This window comes from Rhinopithecus bieti, unplaced genomic scaffold, assembly GCF_001698545.2.
Source record: "Rhinopithecus bieti isolate Rb0 unplaced genomic scaffold, ASM169854v2 scaffold_1037, whole genome shotgun sequence".
NCBI classification, from domain to species: domain Eukaryota; kingdom Metazoa; phylum Chordata; class Mammalia; order Primates; family Cercopithecidae; genus Rhinopithecus; species Rhinopithecus bieti.
The window spans coordinates 345468-370842 of NW_016803268.1; the positions used below are offsets into that span (position 1 = coordinate 345468).

Consider the following 25375-nt stretch of genomic DNA (forward strand, 5'->3'; position numbering starts at 1 on the left):
TTTTTTTGAGACGGAGTATCGCTCTGTAGCCCAGGCTGGAAAGCACTGGTCGGATCTCAGCTCACTGCAAGCTCCGCCTCCCGGGTTCACGCCATTCTCCTGCCTCAGCCTCCCGCGTAGCTGGGATTACAGGTGCCTGCCACCTCGCCCGGCTAGTTTTTTGTATTTTTTAGTAGAGACGGGGTTTCACCGTGTTAGCCAGGATGGTCTCGATCTCCTGACCTCGTGATCCGCCCGTCTCGGCCTCCCAAAGTGCTGGGATGACAGGCTTGAGCCACCGCGCGCCCGGCCTGTTTTTTCTTAATTGCAAAGCAGTACTCTAACTCCTGGGCTCAAGGGATCTGCCTGCCTCAGCCTCCCAAAGTGCTGGCATTACAGACGTAAGCCACAGCTCCCAGCCTGCGCTGCTCCATATTTGGAATTTCAGAGTGATTCCCAGTTGGAATAGTTTTGCCCAATTGTTCCTTCTCGCCCTGCTCTCTGTGGAGACCTTTCCCTGACACCGCGCCCCCACCCCTGTCAGGTACCCGACTGGCTGGGCAGTGAGCCCCGAGGCCTTCCTGTGCCAGCACCCTCCTCTTTTCCAGGAGATGGCAGCTGAACTGGAGCTGCAGCAGGACCCCTCGGTGCCTTTCGGCCACACGCCTTCCCAGGGGCACTTCCTCTTTGGGATTTTCTGCAGACGACTCCAGGCTCTGACAAGCGGTTGGAGCGTGGCTGCCAGCCTTCAGAGACAGAGGGAGCTGCTCATGTACAAACGGTAATACCTACTACCACCTGGGCAGGGCAGCATCTCATGACGGTCCTAGAGTTTCTTTGTAGCGAGTTTGTTTCCCGTTACTTACTTGTCTGTGTGTCCCCATCCCAAGCCTGTCCATCTCTGTAGCACTTGCCACGGAGAGGAGGATCCAGAGGGTTTAAAGCACTTTTGACTAAAACCTTCCGGCTGAGCGAGGTGGTTCACGCCTGTAATCCCAGCAGTTTGGGAGGCTGAGGTGGGTGGATCATGTGAGGTCAGGAGTTTGAGACTAGCCTGACCAACATGGCGAAACGCTGTCTCTACTAAAAATACAAAAATTAGCTGGGTGTGGTGGCGGACGCCTGTAATCCCAGCTACTGGGGAGACTGAGGCAGGAGAACTGCTTGAACGTGGGAGGCAGAGGTTTCAGTGAGCTGAGATCGTGCCATTGCACTCCAGCCTGGGCGACGGAGTGAGACTCTATCTCAGCAACAACAAAAAAACCTTCCTGTTCAGATGTGGAGGAACGTTGCAGAAGGAGCTCCTGTCAAAGTAGGGAAAACTGTTCAGAAATGCCCATAAATGCCCATAGCAGCTGCATTTATAATAAGCATGAAGTCATTAAATTGAAGTCATTTAATGTTACAGTCGTAGGGCATTGCTTCACTAGACAGACTGGTGCATCATCCACTTGGTTATGATGTAGCTGTTAAAAGTTGTTTGGTAACACATTTTGAGTGCAGTGGTCCAAGCACGGTACAGGGGACTTGGGCTCAGAGTGCAGGCTTTGGATGGGACAGAGGCACACAGGCCAAGGCTCCGGTTCCAGCAGTGGCCCTGGGTTTCAGGGTGGTGGTTGCTGCTCTGAGAGTCTGAGCCCTTGGGAGGGAGCAGAGTATAAGCTGTGCCGTCGCCACAGATAGAGCCCCTTCTTTCCAGGATCCTCCTCCGCCTGCCTTCGTCTGTCCTCTGCGGCAGCACCTTCCAGGCCGAACAGCCCATCACTGCCAGATGCAAGCAGTTCTTCCACTTGGTCAACTCTGAGATGGTAGGTGCCCCGTGTGCATGCGTCCATCTGATCTGTAAGTGCCTGTGGCACTGGCAGCAGCTCTTGCAGCCTCCATGCGTGTCCTGAATTCACCGTGCAAATTACTGAAGAAAGGGTTCAAAGTCAAATAGGGAACAATGCCTGGAATGCCGTGTGAGGGAGGGCCCTACCCACAGCCAGGACGGCGGCCAGCATGTCACCAAACCAGCTGTAGGTTGCCTTCTCCAAAGTTTGAATTCCTTCAGTTTCCCTCAAGTTTTAATAATTTGATGCATGGAATCGTACAGACCATTTTGTGTGCCACGCACCTCAGTTCATTTATTTCTAATCTCAACATGCTTCACGTGTGAAAAAGCCTTGTGGTGATCTGACTACTGCTGTTGCCTGCCAGGCAGCCCCATTATCTTCCATTTTAGACACTGCCCAGTGTGAGTTGCAGAATGATGTTAACCAGTAGCCGGGCACAGAGGCTCACGCCTGTAATCCCAGCACTTTGGGAAGGCGGGGGGATCACGTGAGCCCAGGAGTTCAAGACTAGCCTGGGCAACACAGCAAAACCCTGTTTCTACAAAAAATGGAAAAATGAGCTGGGCATGGTGGCGCATGCCTGTAGTCCCACCTACTTGAGAGGCTGGGTCAGGAGGATTAATTGAACCCAGGAGGCAGAGGTTGCACCGAGCCAGGATCCCGCCACTGCACTCCAGCCTGGGTGACAGAGCGAGACTGTCTCAAAAAAAACGAAGTGGCCCTTGCTGTGGGGATGGGTCAGTGTCAGGGACCCAGTTGGTCAGAGCTGGGGAGACAGATGCTTGTTTCTGAAGATGCACAAATGTGAGAGGTGGAATTCAGGTTCCATTCCAGCTCGGAGCATTTTATATTTTTATTTATTTATTTAGGAAGAAATTTTTTTTGAGACAGAGTCTTGCTCTGTTGCCTGGGCTGGAGTGCAGCAGCGCAATCTCAGCTCACCGCAACCTCCACTTCCTGGGTTCAAGCAATTCTCCTGCCTCAGCCTCTGGAGTAGCTGGGACTACAGGTGCCTGCCACCACACCCGGCTAATTTTTGTATTTTTAGTAGAGATGAAGTTTCACCACGTTGGTCAGGCTGGTCTCGAACTCCTGACCTCGTGATCTACCCACCTTGGCTTCTTCCCAAAGTGCTGGGATTACAGGTGTGAGCCACCGTGCCTGGCCTTGTGTAGCACTTTAAAATGTGACAAGGAGAGCAGAGGACATGACACTAGCAAAAGCTTTAAGAAAATCACTATAGTTTCCTTTGAATTCTTACGAAAGGCTATTTTTCGGAAAGCTCTCAGAATGGCACGTGACAGCAGACAGACAGGAAAACACCATGGACAGCACTTGGTTCGTGAAGGATAGAGGAACCAGAGGATGGTTGGGCCGTGGTATTAGTGTCATCCTCACCACAGATCTGGGCTTCGGGTGCATCCCCTTCCCTGTGGCCGCTTGTGCCTCCCTGGCTTCTTCCTGGAGCCTACAAGACTGTTTGGGCCAGAGTTGCTGAGCTGCAGGATCTGGCTGCCCAGGGAAGCCGTTAAGTTTCAGGACAGCACGGCCAGGGCTGCAGGCCCGGTCAGCCAGGAGCACCATCCATGGTGGCCACGCCAAGCCTTAGTGAGTGTTTTTCTCACAACAGAATCTGCACAGCAGCCACTCTGCACACTGGTCTCGCCTCGCTTCCTGTAGCCTTTTCTTACCTGCCTTGAACTCTCTTGCAGAGAAACTTCTGCTCCCACGGAGGTGCCCTGACACAGGACATCACTGCCCACTTCTTCAGGGTAAGCTGCTCCCTTAGCCCCTTCCTTGGCCTTCTCAGAATGCTGGGGGTGGGTCCTCCTGTCAGCTTCCTGCGAGTTCCTGCACTCCGCTGCTTGTGGGTCCTCGCAAACCGCCGACCTCCTGGTGCGTTCTCTCCTACAGGGCCTCCTGAACGCCTGTCTGCGGAGCAGAGACCCCTCCCTGATGGTCGACTGCATATTGGCCAAGTGCCAGACAAAATGCCCCTTAATTTTGACCTCTGCTCTGGTAGGCCAGCTGTCTTGTCGGGAGTTTTGTTTTGGGGATGAGTGGGAGACTCCACGGCTGCCTCTGGCGTCTCTGCAGCGCTTCTCCATCAGGGGTGTTATCATCTCAGAGAAAATGTGTCAGGAGACATGGAGGCCACAGTTAAAGATGCCAGCTCGCAGCAGATGAGGGCCTCATGTCCTGAGTTCCTAGAACTGTCTCCGCCCCCACCGCCGCTGCCGTGGGCACCCTCAGGACTTTTCCCCTGTGGACCCTGCTCAGACCCTACGGGCACCTTCGTGTCCACAGGGGTGCAGGGCTTGTTTGTTCACTGTCTGGGGTTACGAATTGGCTGGAGGCTGTACGGTGGCTGCCTGTGCCCCCTAACGAGAGCACAGCCGTGGCCACTGGCGCCCAACTACGCTTTCTTGGGACTTCGGAGCAGAGACTTCACCTCAGCTCCCGCCAGAGCTCAGCAGGCTCCCCTAACAGCCCAGGGTCCCGGGAGTGGGAGGGGGCAGCATTTCCCTCACTTCTGTGACGGCTCACTTAGTCCTGAAGACCACAGCTGTCGCCCTCCCTTCTCAGTTATCAGGGACACGAGGGCCTTTTTCTCCCGCAGCACAGCATGTTCCCCAAGGAGCTCCCCAAGCTGCATTTGCACCGAGTTGTAGCTCAGTTAGCGGAATTCAAGATAAATGAATTCTTCCGTGTTTAGAACACCAGCTCTCAGCTGAGGACATCGAAGGACCAGGCATTCCCAGCTCAGGGGCAGTGTGGTCCTTTCACCGTTTCGTTAGGCCAGGCTCTTCCTTCTCCACATTCCACGTCTTCCATGAGTGTGGGTAATAATGCCTCATGGAACTGCTTTGAGCCTTAACTGAGGTAAAAAGATACTGGCTTTGGAGTTCCAGAGCGGAGGGTGAGTGTGGGCCCGTGGTGGCCTGTAGGAGCGCTGTGGGCTTGTCATAGCTGTGGCAGCGGAGGTGTGTCCACCCCAGTCCCCCTCATTTGTGTCCTGCTCTCTCTCTAGTTGTGGTGGCCGAGCCTGGAGCCTGTGCTGCTCTGCCAGTGGAGGAGACACTGCCAGAGCCCACTGCCCCGGGAACTGCAGAAGCTGCAAGAAGGCCGGCAGTTTGCCAGCGAGTACGTGTGGGTGGTGAGGACGGGGTGTGCCTGCCCAGATGCACTTTGGGACCTGCTCGAGGTCATCTCCTAAACACCCTGGCTTGCTTGAGAAAAGCAGTGTGGGCAGCGTCTTGTGTGAGCAGGGAGAAAAAAACTGAGTTCTTGTGGTGGTGGGCGCCTGTAATCCCAGCTACCCAGGTAGTCCTTTGTTCTCTGTTCTAGGAGGGAATTGCCTGATCCAGTCACAGGGCCAGGCAGGGAGAACTGAGGGAAATAAGGCCTCTTCTTCCAAAACTTACACAGCTGGGGCCCAAGAGCACAGGGCAAGGTGGACAGGACCAGGCCGGCTGCCTCCTGTCAGCAGGAGCTCTCAGAACGCCAGGATGCGCTAGGGGCAGTACCAGCACCTGCCCAGACTCTCACGTGGACCTGGGGGTGCTGGGGGATGCAGACCTAGTTTCTGATGGTCCTGAAGCCCTTCTGTGTCCTCTGATGGAAAGGCAAGCCCCAAAGGCGACAGGTGGGAATAAGGACTTGGCTGTAAGGCCCTGCACTAACCCCGTTTTCTCTGTCCCAGTTTCCTCTCCCCTGATGCTGCCTCCCCGGCACCTAACCCGACCTGGCTCTCAGCTGCTGCACTGCACTTTGCGATTCAACAAGTCAGGGAAGAAAACGTCAGGAAGCAGCTAACGAAGCTGGACTGCGAGAGAGAGGAGGCAAGACAGGAAATTCTTTTACTGATTCTTTTCTCGCAAGCTTGGTTTCAATCCGTGCAGTTTCTCTGGGCCTGCCTGATGAGCTGCGTTTTCTAAAGACAAACATGAGGCTTGGAGTAAGATTTTGACTCTCAAGTTTACTAGTAATAATAATTCCACTTTTTAAAATGGTTGTATGTATTTGAGACAGGGTCTCACTCTATCGCCCAGGCTGGAGTGCAGTGGTGTAATCACAGCTCGCTGCAGCCTCGCTCTCCTGGGCTCAGGCCATCCTCCTACCTCAGCCTCTGGAGTAGCTGGGACTACAGCTGTGTGCCACCATGCCCGGCTAATTTTGTAATTTTTTCTAAGAGATGGGGATCTCTAGTCTGGGCACGGTGGCTCATGCCTCTAATTCCAACACTTTGGGAGGCTGAGGCAGGTAGATCACTTGACGTCATGAGTTTGAGACCAGCTTGGGCAACATGGTAAAACCCCGTCTCTACAAAATATACAAAAATTAGCCTGGTGTGGTGGTGCATGCTTGTAATCCATAGCCTGTAAAGCTACTCAGGAGACTGAGGCAGGAGAATCACTTGAACCCGGTAGGCAGAGGCTGCAGTGAGCCGAGATCATGCCACTGCCCTGCAGTCTGGGTAACAGAGCGAGACTCTTGTCTCAAAAAAAATAATTTTAAAAAGTAGGCCAGGTGCGGTGGCTCATGCCTGTAATCCCCACACTGTGGGAGGCTGAGGCGGGCGGATCACGAGGTCAGGAGATCAAGACCATGCTGGTTAATGTGGTGAAACCCCGTCTCTACTAAAAATACAAAAAAAAATTAGCCAGATGTGGTGGTGGCGCCTGTGGTCCCTGCTACTCGGGAGGCTGAGGCAGGAGAGTGGCGTGAACCTGGGAGGCAGAGCTTGCAGTGAGCTGAGATCGCGCCACTGCACTCCAGCCTGGGCAACAGAGTGAGACTCTGTCTCAAAAAATAATAAATAAATAAATAAATAAAAAGTACAACAGAGATGGGGGTCTGACTATGTTGCCCAGGCTTGAAGTGCTTTTCTTCAGCTTATTTTTATCCTCATCATAGCCCAGTGTAAAAACTGTCAGCTTCAAGTGGTGCCTTCTGTGTTCATGCTGCAGTAGCTTCAATTCACTTGCCGAGGGACAGCCCCAGATAAGCTTGCAGTGAGACAGCTCAGAGCTGGGGTGCTGGGGACAAGAGGCAGCAAGGACGCGACTGTCTGCAGCCACAGGCATGGGGAAAGGAGGGGGAGAGGAGGCTGCTCTGAGTTCCCGGCCAGGGACCACGCTGGGCTAAGACCCACCTGGTTGCTGCGCCCTGGGAAGCCTCACAGCCCTCTGTGCAGGGAGCCCAGGGCGGTGTGTGTAGAACAGGGACGGAAACAAGCATCTCACAGGAGAGCTGGAGTGAGCACCCCTGTGCCCAGCCCGAGATCCTCAACACATAGGTGCCGTGTCAGCACATGACTTACACCAGCTGAAAGCCGTACCAACAGCAGTGCCCAGGGTTTTGGTGATTATAACAACCCTATAGGGATTCTTCTGGGTGCGTCTTCAGGTTTCTTGTGTAGTTTTGTTAGAAGGGATTTTAGTGGCTCCAAGGCCTTAAGGCCCTAGTGTGTGGAGAGGACAGTGTCCACAGAGACCCTGCCCAGTCAGGCCCTGGGTTAGGATGGAGCCTGTGGGTTTATCTTCAAGGATTTTACAAACACTTCTGACAGGAGGCCTTGCAGGGAGATGATGGTGAGTTGGGACTGCGCACAGCCAAGGAGACTGCAGCAGTCTTCTTTCTGGCTCTTGTCACTTTTTCAAACTGTTTCTAGCTTTGTTTAAAGGCAAGTATGAAATGACCCAGCCAGTAGTAATTAATTCTCAATTAAACGGTCTCTCTAAAAGTGATTGGAAAGTTTTCTAAGATCCACTTAAAGGATTTATGGCCTAGATGTAAAAAATTTCAATTAAAGAGGAACATGTCGGCCTTATTTAGAATGACAGAGCACAGGTAATTTTAATGTAGTAAGAAGTGCACGTTTTTATTTGCAGCTCTTGGTTTTCCTTTTCTTCTTCTCCTTGATGGGCCTGCTCTCGTCACATCTGACCTCAAATGTAAGTCAGACCTTACCGGCCAAGGTGTCCTCTCCAACTGTGGGCCAGGCAGGGGCACCAGGCAGCCAGTTTCCAAGTCAGGGTTTCCAGAGTGGCTCAGGAGCTCCTTGTGTTTGCAGAAGTGTGAGAACTCCCACGCCATGAGCATTTTTTTTTTTTTTGAGATGGAGTCTCGCTCTGTTGTACAGGCTGGAGTGCAGTGGTGTGATCTCGGCTCACTGCAACCTCTGCCTCCTGGGTTCAAGCGATTCTCCTGCACCAGCCTCCTGAGTAGCTGGGATTATAGGCGTGCGCCACCATGCCCGGCTAATTTTTGTGTTTTTAGTAGAGATGGGGTTTCACCATATTGCCAGGCTGGTCTTGAACTGGCCTCAGTGATCCACCCACCTCAGCCTCGCAAAGGGTTGGGATTACAGGCGTGCGCCACCGCATCCAGCCTGTGGGCCTTTTATTTTATTTTTTTTTTGAGACTGAGTCTTGCTCAGTCGCCCAGGCTGGAGTGCAGTGGTGCGATCTCGGCTCACTGCAAGCTCCGCCTCCCAGGTTCACGCCATTCTCCTGCCTCAGCCTCCCGAGTAGCTGGGACTGCAGGCACCTGCCACCTCGCCCGGCTAGTTTTTTGTAGTTTTAGTAGAGACGGGGTTTCACCAGGTTAGCCAGGATGGTCTCGATCTGACCTCGTGATCCGCCCGTCTCGGCCTCCCAGAGTGCTGGGATTACAGGCGTGAGCCAACGTGCCTGGCAGGGCCTTTTTTTTAATGCCTTATTTCAGGACATGGTGCAGCAGCCTTGGTGTGGGTGCTTGAAGTCCCTGGCCTCCTACCTGAGCCTCTTCTGTCCAGAGGCCCAGTGTTACCTTCCATAGGTTGTCACCAGTTTTAAGACTTTCAATAAGCACAGAAGAAATGCCTTCTGTGCTGAGGGCTGTGCCCTCCTACCCACGGAAGCACAGCAGGTCGGCCATTCTCAGGGTTGCTCTCCTGCGGTTTACAGAGTGCCACGGACCCATCGAAGGCTTTAGATGTTTGTGCTGCAGTCCTCGAGTGTTTAGAGAAGAGGAAGATATCCTGGCTGGCGCTCTTTCAGTTGACAGAGAGTGGTGAGAAACACTGCTGAGGCGCAGATGCGGAGGGCTGCTCTTTTCAGAGGCAACTTTCAAATGGTTAAGAACGAGCCCTCCTTGAGGTTCACTCATTCATTTTATGACTTTATCTTTTGCTAAGTTTATAGCTCCATTTCAGTTGGGACAGATTAAGTACAAACGTGTAAGATAATTTACTGGCTCACTGGTCAACCCCAGGACCAATGGCCTATCGTGGGGACTGCCTCTCTCTGCCCCACACCCCCATCTTCTCCCAGCTGCTGACGGGTGCCCGGGTATCCTTGGCTCAGGCTGCTCGCCCCGCACCACCCCCACAGCCAGGCCTCCCAGGGTACACGTCCCAACCTCCAGGGGTGTCCCCCAGCACTGGTAACAGGCAGAGACGTCCAGAGTTGCCTGAGCCACCTCTTGGTGTTGCAGACCTCAGGCTGGGGCGACTCCTCCTCCGCGTGGCCCCGGATCAGCATACCAGGCTGCTGCCCTTCACGTTCTACAGGTATCTTCACCTACAGGCTGCTCAGGGAGCAGGGCACAGCCGTGCATGGTCAGGGCAGGGGCAGTGTTTCCCAGACCCCCATCTTAGCAGCTCTTGCTCTCCCACCAGATGAGAAGGGTTGCCTGTGCCTCTGCTGCACAGATGAGCAGTATCCCTTGGCCTCACCCGCTACCTTTCCAGCAGTCTGCAGCCACTTGTCACCATGTCTTTACTTCTAGTCTTCTCTCCTACTTCCACGAAGACGCGGCCATCAGGGAAGAGGCCTTCTTGCACGTTGCTGTTGACATGTACCTGAAGCTGGTCCAGCTCTTCGTGGCTGGGGACACAAGCACAGTTTCACCTCCAGCCGGCAGGAGCCTGGAGCTCCAGGGTCAGGCAGGTGCAAGGGCCAGTCCCATCTCCAGGGGAGCTTCCCGTAGCCTCAGGCTCCTTCTGCCAAAGAATGTTCCAACACAGAATGCAGATTATGGGAGACACACCAACCCTGTTTCAGTGTCTTCTAACCTGTGACTTTGCCTGTTTTCTCTCTAGCGCAACCCTGTGGAATTGATAACAAAAGCTCGTCTTTTCCTGCTGCAGTTAATACCTCGGTGCCCGAAAAAGAGCTTCTCACGCATGGCAGAGGTAACGTCAAGATACCCACCTTGGGCCACGCGGGGGACATGAAAAATCACAGCTGCCCGGGCCATGTGTCCGCCCGGCTGGCAATGCGACTCCACTCTTTCTGCCAGAGCCCCTTCCCTGTGGTCTGAGGCCCACTGGACGGCATGGGCTGAGGACCTGCTCCTTTCTCACAGCTGCTGGCTGATCGTGGGGACTGCGACCCAGAGGTGAGCACTGCCCTCCGGAGCAGGCAGCAGGCTGCTCCTGATGCTGACCTGCACCAGGAGCCTCATCTCTTCTGAGAGGACCTGCCACTGCACACCAGCCCAGCTCCTTTGTAAATAATTTATTACAAGCATAACACGGAGCTCTTGTTGCACTAAAAAGTGGATTACAAATCTCCTCGATTGCTTTAGTGGGGAAAAGGAATCAATTGTTTATAAACTGTCTGGCCCCAAGTCACTCGGTATTTGTAGGAAAATAAATCACTGGTCCCAGAGCAGAGGAAGGCTACTTGAGCTGTACACCAAGGGCGGGCAGCACCCTCCGACCCTCCCATGCAGGTGCGCACGAAGGGTGAGGCTGACACGGCCATTGCAGAGTCCAGGCTGCTAGAGGTGCTCATCCCCACTGCTGTCCTCAGGTGGGTTCTGGCTTCACCGCTTGGTCCTCTGTGGTCACAGAGGGGCTCGGTGGCCCGGGTGGTGGCTCCGCCTCCAGGGGCAGGGCCTTGTCCTGGGTCTGTGTCAACGGGTGCACCATGGACATGTGTACATTGAGGTTGTGGGCCTTCTCGAACCGCCGGCCACACTGGTCACAGGCAAAGTCCAGCTCAGTCTCAGCCTTGTGTTTGGTCATGTGGTACTTGAGGGACGCCCGCTGCCTGCACTGGAACCCACAGACCTCACACCTGGGGGACAGAGGCAGGTAAGAAGGTGCATGGGCCAGCCACAGCCCTGGGGAGGCCCTGGCTCACACTTACTGCAAAGGCTTGGCTCCTGAATGTCGCATTTGGTGGACGAGAAGGTGCTTCCGCTGCTTGAAGGTTTGTCCACACTCGTCACAGATGTAGTTCCGCACCTCTGAGAGAGGAGAGTCCAGTGAGTCCAGGCCCCTGATGCTCCAACCTCCCGGGGGGACGCCGACGACAACGTAAAACATCACAGCCCGGAAGAAGGTTCCACACACCATACAGTGGGCCCAAGCAAGGGGCCTCTGAGGGCCGCATTTATTAAGATCTTTAAACCGCTTGATATACACTGTCATGGCTTCATCAGCCGTGTGCATGTGAGGATGATTTTTAAAGAAACTTCAGAAATCTGTTTCTTTAAACAGATTTTTTTTTTTTGAGATGAAGTCTCGCTGTGTTACCCAGGCTGCAGTGCAGTGGCACAGTCTCGACTCACTGCAACCTCCGCCTCCCGAGTAGCTGGGACTACAGGCGCCCGCCACCATGCCTAGCTGATTTTTGTATTTTTAGTAGAGATGGAGTTTCATCATATTGGCCAGGCTGGTCTTGAACTCCTGACCTCGTGATCCGCCCGCCTCAGCCTCCCAAAGTGCTGGGATTACAGGCATGAGCCACTGTGCCTGGCATACAAATTCTTTAAGGACACCATATCACTAAGGCTGTATAGATCACTGACTGTCACAGCTATAGCTGTTCTCTAGAATTCATCTCCATGAGAGGGGTCCACACCCAAGGGCGGGGGTTATGCAAGGCTGTACATTCTGGAAACCTTTCTCACACCCTCAAACAAAGAGATACCACTTTCTAGTCAGACCCATTCACCCTGTGCTGCCTCCACAGCTGTCAAGCCCCAAAACACTTCACAAGACAGACTTTTCCCTGCAGAGGGAAACTCTACCTTGACATTTTACTCGACCCTTTTTTTTTTTTTTTTTTTTTTTTGAGACTTGAGTCTCGGTCTGTTGCCCAGGCTGGACTGCAATAGCCCAATCTCAGCTCACTGGAACCTCCACCTCCCAGGTTCAAGCGACTTTTTTTTTTTTTTTTTGAGATGGTCTTGTTCTGTTGCCCAGGTTGGAGAGCAATGGTACAATCAGGGCTCACTATAGCCTGGAACTCCCAGGCTTAAGTGATCCTCCTGCCTGAACCGCTCAAGCAGCTGGGGCCACAGATGTGCACCACCATGGGGGGCTGGTGCAGTGGCTAACAGCTCAATCCCAGCACTTTGGGAGGCCAAGGCAGGCGGATCATGACGTCAGTTCAAGACCAGCCTGGCCGACATAGTAAAACCCCGTCTATACTAAAAATACAAAAATTAGTTGGGCGTGGTGGTGGGTGCCTGTAGTTCAAGCTACTCGGTAGCCAGAGGCAGGAGACTTGCATGAATCCAGGAGGCAGAGGTTGCAGTGAGCCGAGATTGTACCACTGCACTCCAGCCTGGGCAACACACTGTCCCGGGGAAAAAAAAAAAATGGGGCTGGGAATGGTGGCTCATGCCTGTAATCCCAGCACTTTGGGAGGCTGAGGCCGGCAAATCACCTGAGGTCAGGAACTTGAGACCGGCCTGGCCAACACAGCAAAACCCGCCTCTACTAAAAATATAAAAATTATCTGGGCGTCACGGTGGCTCACGCCTGTAATCCCAACACTTTGGGAGGCCGAGGCAAGTGGATCACGAGGTCAGATCAAGACCATCCTGACTAACACGGTGAAACCCCATCTCTAGTGAAAATATGAAAAACTAGCCGGGCGAGGTGGCAGGTGTGTGCAGTCCCAGCTACTCAGGAGGCTGAGGCAAGAGAATGGCTTTAACTCGGGAAGTGGAGCTTGCAGTGACCTGAGATTGTGCCGCTGCACTCCAACCTGGGCGACAGAGCGAGACTCCACTTAAAAAAAAAAAAAAAACCAGCGTGGCAGCGGATGCCTGTAATCGCAGCTACTCAGGAGGCTGAGGCAGGAGAATCACTTGAACCAGGGAGGCGGAGGTTACAGTGAGCCAAGATCGCGCCACTGCACTCCAGCCTGGGCAATAAGAGTGAGACTCTGTCTCAATCACTAAATTAAAAAAAAAATCTTTGGTAGAGACAGTCTTACTATGTTGCCCAGGCTGGTCTCAAACTCCTGGCCTCAAGCAATCCTCCTGCCTCAGCCTCCAAAGTGCTGGGATTACAGGCGTGAGCCACTGCGCCTGGCCTGATTTCAGGTTTTTAAGGAACTGCTGGTTGTGACCATCAGTGAGTGGACAGATGCAGAGTCTGAAGAACCAAACACAAGGAACTGCTGCCATCAGGAGAGAAGTGGGAGAACCCAAAAAAATAACAAAATAACCCGCATGTCAGGAGATGATCCAGCAGTAAAAAAGACTTTCTGTAGTAAATTCAAATAAGAATAAATAATTCTTATTAATTCTGTAATAAGTTCAAAACCAAGGAAAACTATTTAAGCAACATACAGTTGTCTTCAGCTGGTTCCCCCTGGCACCCCAACCCTTACCAAAATCTGCTCATACTCAGGCCCCAAAGTTAGCCCTGCAGAGACCCTACAGAACCTGCACTTATGAAAAGGCAGCCCTCTGAATACCAGGGATTCGAGTCCCTGACCACGTATACGTGGGTCCACGCAGTTCAAACAAGTTTTTTTGTTGTTTTTTTTTTAAGACAGTGTCTCACTGTTGCCCAGGCTGGAGTGCAGTGGTGTTATCTCAGCTCATTGCAACCTCCACCTCCTGGGTTCAAGCAATTCTCCCACCTCAGCTTCCCAAGTAGCTGTGCCTACAGGCGTGCGCCACCACGCCCAGCTAATTTTTGCATTTTTAGTAAAGATGGCGTTTTACCATGTTGGCCAGGCTGGTCTCGAACTGCTGACCTCAGGTGATCCACCCACCTTGGCCTCCCAAAGTGCTGGGATTACAGTGTGAGCCACCGTGCCCAGCCAAGTTTGTCATTTTGAAAACATATCCTTGTTGGATTATAAAAGTAACTTGTACATTATAGAAATTGTGAAAAATAAGACGGGCACAGAGACAGCACCCTCAGTCACAATTCCCCCATCCACCTCCGGTCTTAATGAGATGAGCTACACACACATGAAGCAGCAGAACCACCCGTGCCTCCCGCCTGTCCACACGGGCAGCTCCTCAGAGTTGGCATGCCTTCTACCTCCCGCCTTCCCTTTTAAGAGACACTTGTTTGAGCCAGGTGTGGTACTCACACCTGTAATCTCTGTACTTTGGGAGGCCGAGGTGGGTGGATCACTTGAGGTCAGGAGTTAAAGAGATTGGCCTGGCCAACATGGTGAAACCCTGTCTCTCCCAAAAATTACAAAAATTAGCAGGCGTGGTTGCAGGTGCCTATAATCCCAGCTACTCGGGAGGCTGAGGCAGAAGAGTCACTTGAACCCTGGAGGCGGAGGTTGTGGTGAGCCAAGATGGCGCCACTGCGCTCCAGCCTGGGCAACAGAGCAAGACTTCGTCTCAAAAAAAATGAAAAACTAAAGTGACCAGTTTGCAAAGGGACACCAAGATTGCTTGGCTATCGGTTTTGACAAACTGCCTAGATCCTGGGGAAGTCAGGAATTCCTCCCATCACAGGAAAGGGCAGATTGACACTGATGCCCTACTCTAGCCTTCATCCACCTGCGTGACAGTGAGTACCCGAGGCCCCATCAGCCACCCGCACACGATCCCCAACTCTTGGGGCGGGGATGGGTATCAGGAAGACAGGAAAGCAGGTCACGTGCCCCTAGCTGTCACCGCGCGGGTGACGCTGACGACAGCAGTACCTGTGTGGATGAGCTTCACGTGCCGCTGCAGGTAGCGGTCGATCATGAAAACCTTGTTGCAGCCAGGGTGGGGGCAGGGCCGCTCCCGGACCTCCTCGTGGTGCTCCTTGATGTGCTTCTGCAGGAGAGACTCAGTGAGAGACCCGCACAGCCTCACCCGGGCCAAGCGGCACGGGCCCTCAGCGGGTGGCAGCTGACGCCCCTGGAAGGAAGGCAGATCCAGCTCCACCACTGGTTCCTCCACAGCTTCACTCCAAGACACTTCTAGACCCCCAGGGAGTGTCTCAAGTGAAACTCTGGCCCCACATCTACCCCAGGTCTCCAGTCACCTTGGGCACAAGTCTAAGTCAGGCTCTGCAGAAACACCCGGTGCCTCCCCCAGGCTCACACTGACAGCTGCGGGGCCTGGGTCAGGCACAGCCCGTGCTCACCTTCATGCCGTCCGCGCCTCGGTACACAGCTGTGCAGCCCTGGTAAGGACACTTGTAGATGGTGGGAAGCTCCTCCCTGCAACGAAGAGCAGGCATGGAACCCGGCCCCGACAGGCAGGGCGCGCCTCGGGCTCCAGGCCTCACCTCTCACAACGAAGCTGCTTCTTCCATCCGGGCTTGGGTCCCGGCTTCTTCCGAATTCTGGGTTCTTCAGACTTCTTGGCTTCTTTGCTTTCACTCTTCTTACCAGAGACCCTGAAAAAAAGAGGTTCCCAGATTCAGTGGTTTCTGATCTCCATTTGAAAAAGGTTTCTTGTCTCTCCAACATGAGAGATGGTTTTTTTGAAGCTTCCCTGAGTTGCTTCTGTGCTGACTGACCCTCAAAATCTACCTGAAGCCACCAAAGCCAGAGCAACTCTGGACAGGAGGCCTCAGAGGCGAGCACAGCAGAGGGCGAGGCGAGGGTACAGTTCTGAGAACTGAAGCTTCATCCTGTGCTAGTGCTACTCATACAACCCGACACTGGAGATACCAGGAAAGATGGCAGAACAAAGGGACCACCCCTTTATCAAAACGACCTTACATGCTAGGAAGCAGCTCAGAATGCACTCTCTGAAAACGGGACAGCTTGATTCCAAGCTCAAGCCACCAGCCAGGGCTTTGGAGGAACAGGTGCTGTTCCCCCGGAAGCACAAGGTGAGCAGCTGCCACCCCCGCATTCCTCAGCCCTGCCCCCGCTGCGGGGAGCCCAGCCTGTGTTCCTGGAGCTGCTGGCTGGGACCATGGTGGGCAGGAGACCTTGTCCTCCAAAACTTTGGGGTCACGCATTGTAGTTGGTCTGGCAAGTCCCTGAGGGACCAGCAAATGCAGCAGCGTCCAGTGTACGTCTATTGGAGACTTAGAGGAGAGATACACTTGTGGTTCCTTTTTGGATCCAGATAAGGATAGGGAAGGAAATCCCTCAGGAAAAGAAGGGAACTTCACCATGATAAAGCCTGGACATGAAGCCCACAGCAGACACCACACTCAATCGTGAAAAACTGAAAGCTCTTCCTCCAGGATGAGGAAAAGACACCGGTTCTCTCACCTCTGTTCTCAGCACAGCACTGGAGGCCCTGGCCAGAGTAACTGGGCAAGGAAAACAGAAAAATTCTCCCTATTCACATGACCTTGTATGTAGAAAACCCTAAAGATCCACATACAGAAAAACCCTAATAAATGATTTCAGCAAAGCTGCAGAGTATAAAATCCAGACACAAAACCCAATTATGTTTCTATGTATTATCAACGAACAATCTAAAAAGGAAATTAAGAGAACAATCCATATGCAAAAGCATGAAAAAAGTAATTTACACTGCCGAGTCCAGTGGCTCACACTGGCAATCCCAGCACTCTGGGAGGCTGAGGTGAGAGGCTCGGTTAGAGCGCACAAGGCTGCCATCAGCCATGATCGTACCAATGCACCCCAGCCTGGGCAAGAGCATGAGACCCTGTCGCTAACTGCCCTTCTCTTTAAAGAGTGCACTGAGGCTGGGCGCGGGGGCTCACGTCTGTAATCCCAGCACTTTGGGAGGCTGAGGTGGGTGGATCACCTGAGGTCAGGAGCTTGAGACCAGCCTGGCCAACATGGGGAAACCCCATCTCTATTAAAAATACAAAACTTAGCTGGGTGTGGTGATGCACGCCTGTAATCCCAGCTACTCAGGAGGCTGAGGCAGAAGAATCACTTGAACCCGGGAGGTGGAGCTTGCAGTGAGCTGAGATCGCACCACTGCACTCCAGCCTGGGTGACAGAGCGAGACGCTGTCTCAAAAAAAAAAAAAAAATCATTGAAAAGAACTGTGTTGACTTTGCACAGGCTGTGCCTTCTCTCCCTGTCCCTGATAACTGGTTTTCATGATCTGGCCACATGTCCCTCACCTGCCCTGCCTGCCTGGATTGGGTGGCCCCTTGTTTGTTGAGTGGCTGGCCATATGGTTCCCACACTGACTGCTCTCCTCCTCAGCACAGGAGGCTTCGGAGCACCCGCAGTCTCTGTGCCCTTGTGTCTGGGACGGGGATCCTCGCAGACGGGGTGGGCTGGAACCCCGTCACCTCTGGCTGGAACCACTGACCCCTCATTAACACATCATTGCCCCAGCTGAGGGTGCAGGCGAGCTTGCCTGCTAGAACGCGAAGGTCAGAGTCGAGAAGACTGCGAGGCAGCACATGGGCTGGGGCTGTGCAGAGGCCCTTCTGGGTTCCCAGGGGGGTCTCACTGTAGCAGCTGAGGAACCAAGTGCCCCTGGCACTCGCCACGGTCAGGAAGCCATGCTGGCTACCACCCAGTCCTGCCTCCTACGCAGCGGTTCCCACTAAAGTCACCCCTTTAACTAGAGGTCTCTGAAAACATGTCTCCTGTGTCTCTGTCCCAAAGCACGTCTTTGTCTGCACTCCTGGGGTCCAGAGGAACTAAAGACACAGTCTGAGTGTGCTGTCCCTGTCACAGCAGCAGGAGCTCAGCAGAGAGGACCCTCCCCTCCTGAATCTGCCCCTCTGGAAAAGGCTCACCTGGCCCCTCCCATCCCAGCTCCCAGCCCTCCTCTCACCAGCATCCCCAGATCCTCTGGGCAGCAAGCCACAGAAACATTCTCAGGTGTCCTGGGATTTGAATTCAACCTGGGGGGGTCACAGGGAGTGGGGGCTTCTAATCAGCAGCCCCAGGCGGCACCCCAGCCATGATTCCTGGGAACAAACCTGAGGGTTGGGACCCCCGGGCACCTTTTCTGGGCCTGACCAGTTTTCTGTTCATGCTGAGGCCCCTGCAGCCCCTCTGGCTCAGTCTTGCCCTCTGCTTCTGACCTCTCTCCGGCCGCCTCCTCTGCTCCTGTTTCTCTTTTCAGAACTTAACAGCATCAGAACTTCAATGAAAAAGGCAGTTGACCTCTCAGTCTGCACTGCAGGGTTCCAGCGGCAGACTGTGGTACTCAGAGCCGCCTGCCCTCTGGACCTTTGTTCTGCACTGAAATGCTCAAGGACAGGGACCGGGTCAGTCGCCAACTACCTGGGAGTGTTCTGGGTACTCCTGGGTACAGGGTTGCAAAGAAAACAGCACAAGTGAAAACCAGCCCTCACTACCAAGGCCTGTGTTCTAACCAAAGAGAGAAAACATAAATCCCTAAAAACAAAGTCAAAACAAGGTCACAGAAGTGACTCAACAAGGAAGTGGACCGTGGCTGCCTGGCCATGGACGTCAGTGATGGAGTCATAACTGTGAGGATGACAGAGCTGGGTCCTTGGGCCTGAGGATGCACACAAAGCAGAAGCGATGGGTTGGGGAATTCCAGGGGGGACACTGGGGTGTGAACCCAGAGCAGGACTGGCCGAAGGGACCTAAGAGCCTCGCTCTCAAACGAGGCTGGGTTTTGTCAACAGAGACACCTGCCGTCCACTGCTGGGACTCTGAGGCAGCCCTAACCCGGCCTGCTGGTCACTTCACAGCGCTGAGACCAGGTCCCAGCTGCAAACCACCAGGAGGACCCACCTTTTCACCTGCCCACCTGCCCCGCCCCCTGCCTCCCAGCTCACTGAAGGAAGCCACATTTCACTGGGCTTGGGAGATCCGGACACAAAGAGAATGAACTGAGGGTATGCACAGCGGGGAGTGAGAGCCCCTGGGGCACAGGCGGGTGTCTAGGTCACCCAACGGATGCCTCCAGCAGATCCCGGGCTGCCCACTTACTTCCTTTCTGGGTAAGGCTCAAAGGACTCATCCGAAGACTGGGTGTTTTGCTTCTTGTCATTTTCGTCTTCACTCAAGACGTCTCTAGGAATGAAGAGAGAATCTTCAGCAAAGCCCTGGGCCTGGGCAGTAACGGTTCCAACAACACCCCCTGCCTGAAGATTACCACATGGACCCCCATGTCCACGTTTGAGTTCTTCTGAAAATGTCTTAAATCTAAAATCCCCAAATTTCCAATCTCATTTCCGAACGCAAAGGACCGACCAGGCTCACAAGCCAGCAACCCCCACAAGCCACACGCTCCGGGCACCAGAACACTAGACTTGGAAAAAGCACTTTCCACAGCAGCCCAGAAGGGGTAGAGGCTCTCCAAGGTGGCTTCCTGCTAAGCAGATTTTGAAAAATCAACCACCTCACCCCGTAACTGCGAACCCCTATGCAGCTGATGGGTTTGCCATGAGCCACTTCTAAGCTGACGAAAGTGGCTGGGTGTGGTGGCTCACGCCTGTAATCCCAGCACTTTGGGAAGCTGAGGCAGGTGGATCGCCTGAGGTCAGGAGTTCAAGACCAGCCTGGCCAATACCGGGAACCCCTGTCTCTACTAAAAATACAAAAATTAGCTGGGCGTGGTGGCAGGCACCTGAAATCCCACCTACTGGGGAGGCTGAGGCGGGAGAATCGCTTGAACGCAGCAGGTGCAGGTCACAGTGAGCTGAGACGGCGCCACTGCACTCCAGCCGGGGCAACAGAGTGAGGCTCAGTCTAAAAAAAAAGTTCACCAAAGGGAAAAAAAAAAAAAAAAAAGACTTGTGGCCTTTATGCTAAAACCTGAGTTGTGGTTTCGTCTCCTGGTGGTCTTGAGGACAGCCTTAGCCAGCCCAGGTGCCTCCTGGCACCTGCCCGATTTCATCACTGGACACCCCACTGGGATTGCCCCCCAAACTGGGCAGTCCTCATTTGGATGAGGTGTGTCTCTGTTGCAGCCAAGGTTGACGGGAGAGGGTGGAAATGGTGCAAACCCCAGCCTGGCACAACTGCCCTGAGTGGCACTTGGCTGAGAGGCAGAGGTGGCCCAGGGAGTTTGCAGACACTGATGGGGTCCCTTCTGAGGCCTGTCCTCCTCCAACACCTCCTCACGGAGCCTCTGCTTCAAGTCACAACAGTGTCATAGTCAAGGGCTAAAGTCAGGCTTCCTCTACTCCAGAAACAGCTGGAGCGAACACAAAACCATAGCCCTAAAAGAGAAAACAGCAGCAGAAACAAAGGACCCAGCCACAGAGTGGTTTCAACAAACTCACTTCTAGGCTGCTCCAGGTCAGAAACCCTATCAAGCTCCCTCTGGAGCTGCCTCAGGTCTGGGGGTGCCCTCTGGCACCCAGGAAACCACCAATCAGAGATAAGCAGCCTCGGAAGCTCCCCAGCCCCTCCTCTCCTCCCACCTCGAGATGAGGCGCGTCCCAACCAGGGAACAGACAGCCGGCCCCTATGATGGCTTAGTTTGGTACCAGGGCATGGGCAGCTGGCCCTATGATGGCTGTTTGGTTTTTGAAGGAGAAACGTTAGGCTATTTAAACCCACTCTTCTCTCACCCCTCAGAAAGGTCACTGAACTCGTCTTTTACCCGATCATCCGAGGTTGAAGATGGGACCTGCTTCTCACCCAACTGCCCTGAGAAACAAAGAACAAGGTCCTGTCACCAATATGGAACACAGAAAGGTCTCACCTGCCAGGGGGTACAACTCCACTACTGATGACCAGAAGGGAGCCTGGGGTCCCTGACCCGCAAGTTTCCCCCACCTTGGCCCCATCCCTGCCAAGAGTGCTACGCGGCCTCTGATCCTGTCCTGCCAGCCCAACGTCCAGAAACACCCAGGCAGCAACAAGCATCAGAACCCTCAGGAACAGCAGAACCAGAAAGCCCAGTCCTTCCACAGACTCCGATCCAGTCATTCTAGGACAGCCTGGACTTGGTGGATGTTTTGAGACATTTAAAAAATTACTGGGCCAGGTACGGTGGCTCATGCCTGTAGTAATCCCAGCACTTTGGGAGGCCGATGTGGGCGGATCACAAGGTCAGGAAAATCGAGACCAACCAGGCTAACACGGTGAAACCCTGTCTCTACTACAAATACAAAAAATTGGGCCGGGCATGGTAACTCATGCCTGTAATTCCAGCACTTTGGGAGGCTGAGGCAGGCAGATCACCTGAAGTCGAGAGTTCAAGACCAGCCTGACCACCATGGAGAAACCCCATCTCTTCTAAAACATACAAAATTAGCCAGGCGTAGTGGGTGCCTGTAATCCCAGCTACTCAGGAGGCTGAGGCAGGAGAACTGCTTGACCCTGGGAGGCAGAGGTTGCGGCTCACCGATATCACACCACTGCACTTCAGCCTGGGCAACAGAGTGAAACTTCGTCTCAAAAAAAAAAACTAAAATAAAAATGCAAAATACAAAAATAAAATAAAAATACAAAAAATTAACCGGGTGTGGTGGCACGAACCTGTAGTCTCAGCTACTCGGGAGGCTGAGGCAGGAAAATCACTTGAACCCAGGAGGCGGAGGTTACAGTGAGCTGAGATCATGTCACTGCACTCTAGTCTGGGCAACACAGCAAGACTCCATAAATAAATAATATTACTGTTCTCTTGGCCAGGCCTGGTGGTTTATGCCTATAATCCCAGGCTTTTGGGAGGCCAAGACAGGAGAATCACTTGAAGCCAGAAATTCAAGACCAGCCTGGACAAAACAGTGAGACTCCATCTCTACTTAAAGTAAGTTTCCTTTTTTTTTTTTTTTTTTTTTTTTTTGAGATGGAGTCTTGCTCTGTCGCCCAGGCTAGAGCGCAGTGGCAGGATCTCAGCTCACTGTAATCTCCACCACCCAGGGTCAAGTGATTCTCCTGCCTCAGCCTCCCGAGTAGCTGGGACTACAGGCGCCCACCACCACGCCCAGCTAGTTTTTTTTCTTTCTTTTGAGACGGAATCTCGCTCTATCACCCAGGCTGGAGTGCACTGGTGTGATCTTGGCTCACTGCAAGCTCCGCCTCCAGGGTTCACGCCATTCTCCTGCCTCAGCCTCCAGAGTAGCTGGGACTACAGGTGCCCGCCACCACACCTGGCTAGTTTTGTATTTTTAGTAGAGACAGGGTTTCACCACATTAGCCAGGCTGGTCTCAATCTCCTGACCTCATGATCTGCCCGCCTCAGCCTCCCAGAGTGCTAGAATTACAGGCATGAGCCATTGCACCTGGCCTAAAATAAGCTTTAAACAGTATTGTTCTTGGCCGGGCGCGGTGACTCACACCTGTAATCCCAGCACTCTGGGAGGCCGAGGTGGGTGGATCACAAGGTCAGGAGTTCGAGACCAGCCTGGGCAACATGGTGAAACCCCGTCTCTATTAAAAATACAAAAATTAGCTGGGCGTGGTGACACGTGCCTGTAATCCCAGATACTCGGGAGGCTGAGGCAGGAGAATTGCTTGAACCAGGACCCGGGAGGCAGAGGTACCAGTGAACCAAGATCGCGCCACTGCACTCCAACCTCGGCTACAGAACGAAACTCTGTCACAAAAATAGATACACAGATAGAGAGGTTGTATTGTTGTCAACATACTGCATACAAGTTTAAAAGCCAAGCATCTCTAAGACGTGACACTCACAATCCCGTTCCTACCCAAGGACCCCAAGCCATACTTTCTAATCTGTGCACCCGTATCTTTCTGAACTATCTGGGTAGCTGAGTTTTTGTTTGAGATGGAACCTTGCTCTGTCGCCCAGGCTGGAGTACAGCGGTGCGATGTCGGCTCACTGCAACCTCTGCCTCCCAGGCTCAAGTGATTCTCATGCCTCAGCCTCCAGAGTACCTGGGATTACAGGTGCCCACCACCATGCCTAGGTAGTTTTTGTATTTTCATTAGTGATGGGGTTTTGCCACGTTGGCCAGGCTAGTCTTGATCTCCGGACCTCAAGTGAGCCGCCCACCTCAGCCTCCCAAAGTCTAGGATAACAGATAGCTACGTTTTTTGGAAGCTCCCCTGAGGACTCAAGGTGGGAGCTGAGTGCCCAGGTAGGGACAGGTACGCAGAGCACACACACGACAATAGGCCGGAGGGAAACTGGCCCCGGCCCTCCTAACACAACATCCAGGAGCAGCTGCACCAGCCCACAGTGCTAAGGGTTCTGGGGCCCAAACAAGGGCCTTGTGTTCCCCTCAGCCTGTCAGCAGAGAAAACTGCGCCACACTGGCCCACACCAGGGTGTCACCAGGCAGCTGGCTAAGCGCCAGGAAATGACCTGCAGCTGGCCCAGGACAGCAGCCACAGAGGCAATGGCCATTCTCTTCTCCCACGTCCACAGACAAGGCCCCATTCTTTTCGTCCTCAGTCCCCGCAGCCCCAAGCACAAGCTTAGAGGAAGACTAGATGGCTGATGAGCATGTCTCCACAGAAACTACTGGAACAAAGCCCTGCTCACAGAGCAAGAGGCCGAGACAGGCTGGCCGCCCCTCCCTGCTCTCTGGATGTGGTGAGCAGCCGCAGGCAGAAGCCCCAAGCTCTGTTCCTTCTCACACCACACTCCAGCCACCACCTAGAGCAGTGGAGACATTCACTTTCTGCCAAAAACCCTGCCCGGCTGAGAAGCACAGATTCTGGTCTAGCACCAGCAAGAGGTGCCTCCTACCTGGGGCCCCGCAGAGGGGCAGGCTTGGCTGAGGTGGGAAGCCCGACCTGGGCCCCACCGCCTCGCTGTCTGAAGGAGGCCGGGCCTCATCTGTGCTGGGCAGAATCTTGGTCTCAGCCCCAACTGGGGTCCCTGTCCCTTTACCCTGGGAGGTCTGAGGGGCATCCCCAGGGTTCCACCCTCGGTGCTGGGGCAGCCGTGGCGCCGTCTCCTTGTCCCATGGCCACTTGACCGCCAGCGCACTGTCCAGCAAGAAGGCTTTGCAGCTGGAGCTGGTGTCCATGGTGTAGTCGTGGCCCTGGTCGCAGCCCCACACGGCCTGGATGACGCCGCAGTACTCAGAGGACAGTGTCCTCTGAAGGTGGGGCAGGGCCCTGCAGCTGGCCGCATGTCCGTGCACCCATCCCACCAAGCCGTGCAGGCACTGGGGGCTTGATGTGATCAGATCCACTGCAGAGAGTCAACAGAGATGTCAGCTCCACGGCTGGTCGGCACCCAGCCCACCCTCCACCGGGGGAGGACTCACCCAGACACGTTCCCTCCTCTGCCCCTGTTGGGGGCTGGGCACCGACCCTGCAAAGGATCAGTGTGGCCATGAGCAGGACAAGCAGGCGCAGGTTCACAGCACGTGCGGTACAGGACCCTCTCAAGGTCTCAAACCTCAGCGGTCCCCATAGGTAACCTTCTTCTCTTCCCTCACCCCATCTCCTCCCAGTTCGTCTCTCCACACCAATCCCAGGGCTATTCACACTGAGCCTGGGCATGGCCCATTCCCCCCACCCAGAGGCTACCGCCGAGGCATGCCCTGTCCCTCTCAGCACCCGTCACACTGCAGTGCTGACAGCCTGAACGTGCCCTGAACAGACTAGGGCGTACTTTGCACAAGGCTTCCGGCGACCCGTCGGGGAGACGTTGACCCTCTGCAGGAAGGACCTGAGGAGGCTGTGGCACTGGTAGAACTGGGCATGGCAGCTCTTGCAGACAAACTGAGATAAGGTGGGGTCCTGGCGGACAGCCACCCCCAGCAGGCGCTGGAAGTCCCTGACGAGCACGCGCTCCTCTGCGGACGGCCTCTCCATGCTCGCTCCAGGCGCCCTCTCAGAGATGCTGCGCAGGCTTCTCGAGGAAAACTTCCCGTGGCAGAGGCGACAGTGACCCATGGCGAGAGCCCGGCCTGCTCCTGCACAGAGCGGCGGAAAGTGTTAGCAGCCGGCAAAGGAGGAGGCTCCTCAGCACGGGGCGTCCCGGACTCCAGGTTCGAGGGCAGCGCCTGCACCGCCCTCCGCGCGGCCCTCGGACACAGCAAGCGGCTCGGGCGCGCGGCTCTAGGCGGGACAAGCCGCCCTGTGGGGGATGCGGCCGCTGGTCCAAGAAATCTTTCAAATTTCAAAGGCCTCTGAAAGCCTCCCAGCGAAACAACTTCACGAGTGAAACCTGGAACTACACCCTCCTCCCAGCGACCGCGAGACCCGGGGAAGGCGCTGCGCCCTCCAGGAAACGCCGCGGTTTCCTGTCTGCCAAGTGCAGGTGCCGCCTCCTTTCCTGCTCCCGGGGAACACGAAGCCGGAGAGAGCGATTCCCACGCGCGGGCGCGCAAGGGCGACCTGCCCGCGGTGACAGCGCTCCTCACGCCGGGTCCCTTCTGACCGAGCCCGCGGCCGGGGAGGCCGGGCCGGCGACGCCAGCGTCACGGAGCGCGGGGAAAACCGAGCCGGTCGCCCAGCGCCTATCCAGACGCAGCCCCGAGCCCGCTACGCGCTCGGCCGGGCGGAGGGGAGGCCGCGCCGGCTTCCGGGCGTCAGTGCAGCTCCGCCCACGCG

General features: G+C 54.5%; 2 protein-coding genes across 2 annotated transcripts in view; one reads left to right on the plus strand and one right to left on the minus strand.

Moving 5' to 3' along the window:
- The window catches only part of FANCA (FA complementation group A), a 75453-nt gene extending 65080 nt beyond the window's left edge, over positions 1-10373 (plus strand). Inside the window, exons 30-41 of the mRNA XM_017871024.1 lie at positions 588-760; positions 1679-1787; positions 3527-3586; positions 3729-3833; positions 4846-4958; positions 5518-5656; positions 7709-7771; positions 8765-8870; positions 9294-9369; positions 9588-9744; positions 9901-9993; positions 10167-10373. Of these exons, the coding sequence (XP_017726513.1) occupies positions 588-760; positions 1679-1787; positions 3527-3586; positions 3729-3833; positions 4846-4958; positions 5518-5656; positions 7709-7771; positions 8765-8870; positions 9294-9369; positions 9588-9744; positions 9901-9993; positions 10167-10274 (1302 nt within the window). The 3' untranslated portion in view covers positions 10275-10373. The remainder of the gene's footprint in view (positions 1-587; positions 761-1678; positions 1788-3526; positions 3587-3728; positions 3834-4845; positions 4959-5517; positions 5657-7708; positions 7772-8764; positions 8871-9293; positions 9370-9587; positions 9745-9900; positions 9994-10166) is intronic.
- On the minus strand, positions 10309-24739 carry ZNF276 (zinc finger protein 276). The gene is made up of 10 exons (XM_017871212.1): positions 24432-24739; positions 24082-24128; positions 23556-24005; positions 20464-20542; positions 18875-18958; positions 15298-15408; positions 15154-15229; positions 14723-14840; positions 10955-11054; positions 10309-10882 (listed from the first exon to the last, which is right to left on the minus strand). Exons 1-10 carry the CDS (start codon positions 24713-24715, stop codon positions 10612-10614), a joined length of 1620 nt encoding a protein of 539 aa, XP_017726701.1. The 5' UTR covers positions 24716-24739; the 3' UTR covers positions 10309-10611.
- Between the last annotated feature and the right edge of the window lie 636 nt (positions 24740-25375).

Coding starts and splice junctions, on each gene's coding strand:
- ZNF276 (XM_017871212.1), bottom strand. CDS start 24,715: ATGGGTCACTGTCGCCTCTGCCACGGGAAGTTTTCCTCGAGAAGCCTG. Junction 15,230..15,297: donor AAGCAGCTTCGTTGTGAGAG/GTGAGGCCTGGA, acceptor TCTTCGTTGCAG/GGAGGAGCTTCCCACCATCT. Junction 11,055..14,722: donor CGTGAAGCTCATCCACACAG/GTACTGCTGTCG, acceptor CTCCTCTCTCAG/AGGTGCGGAACTACATCTGT.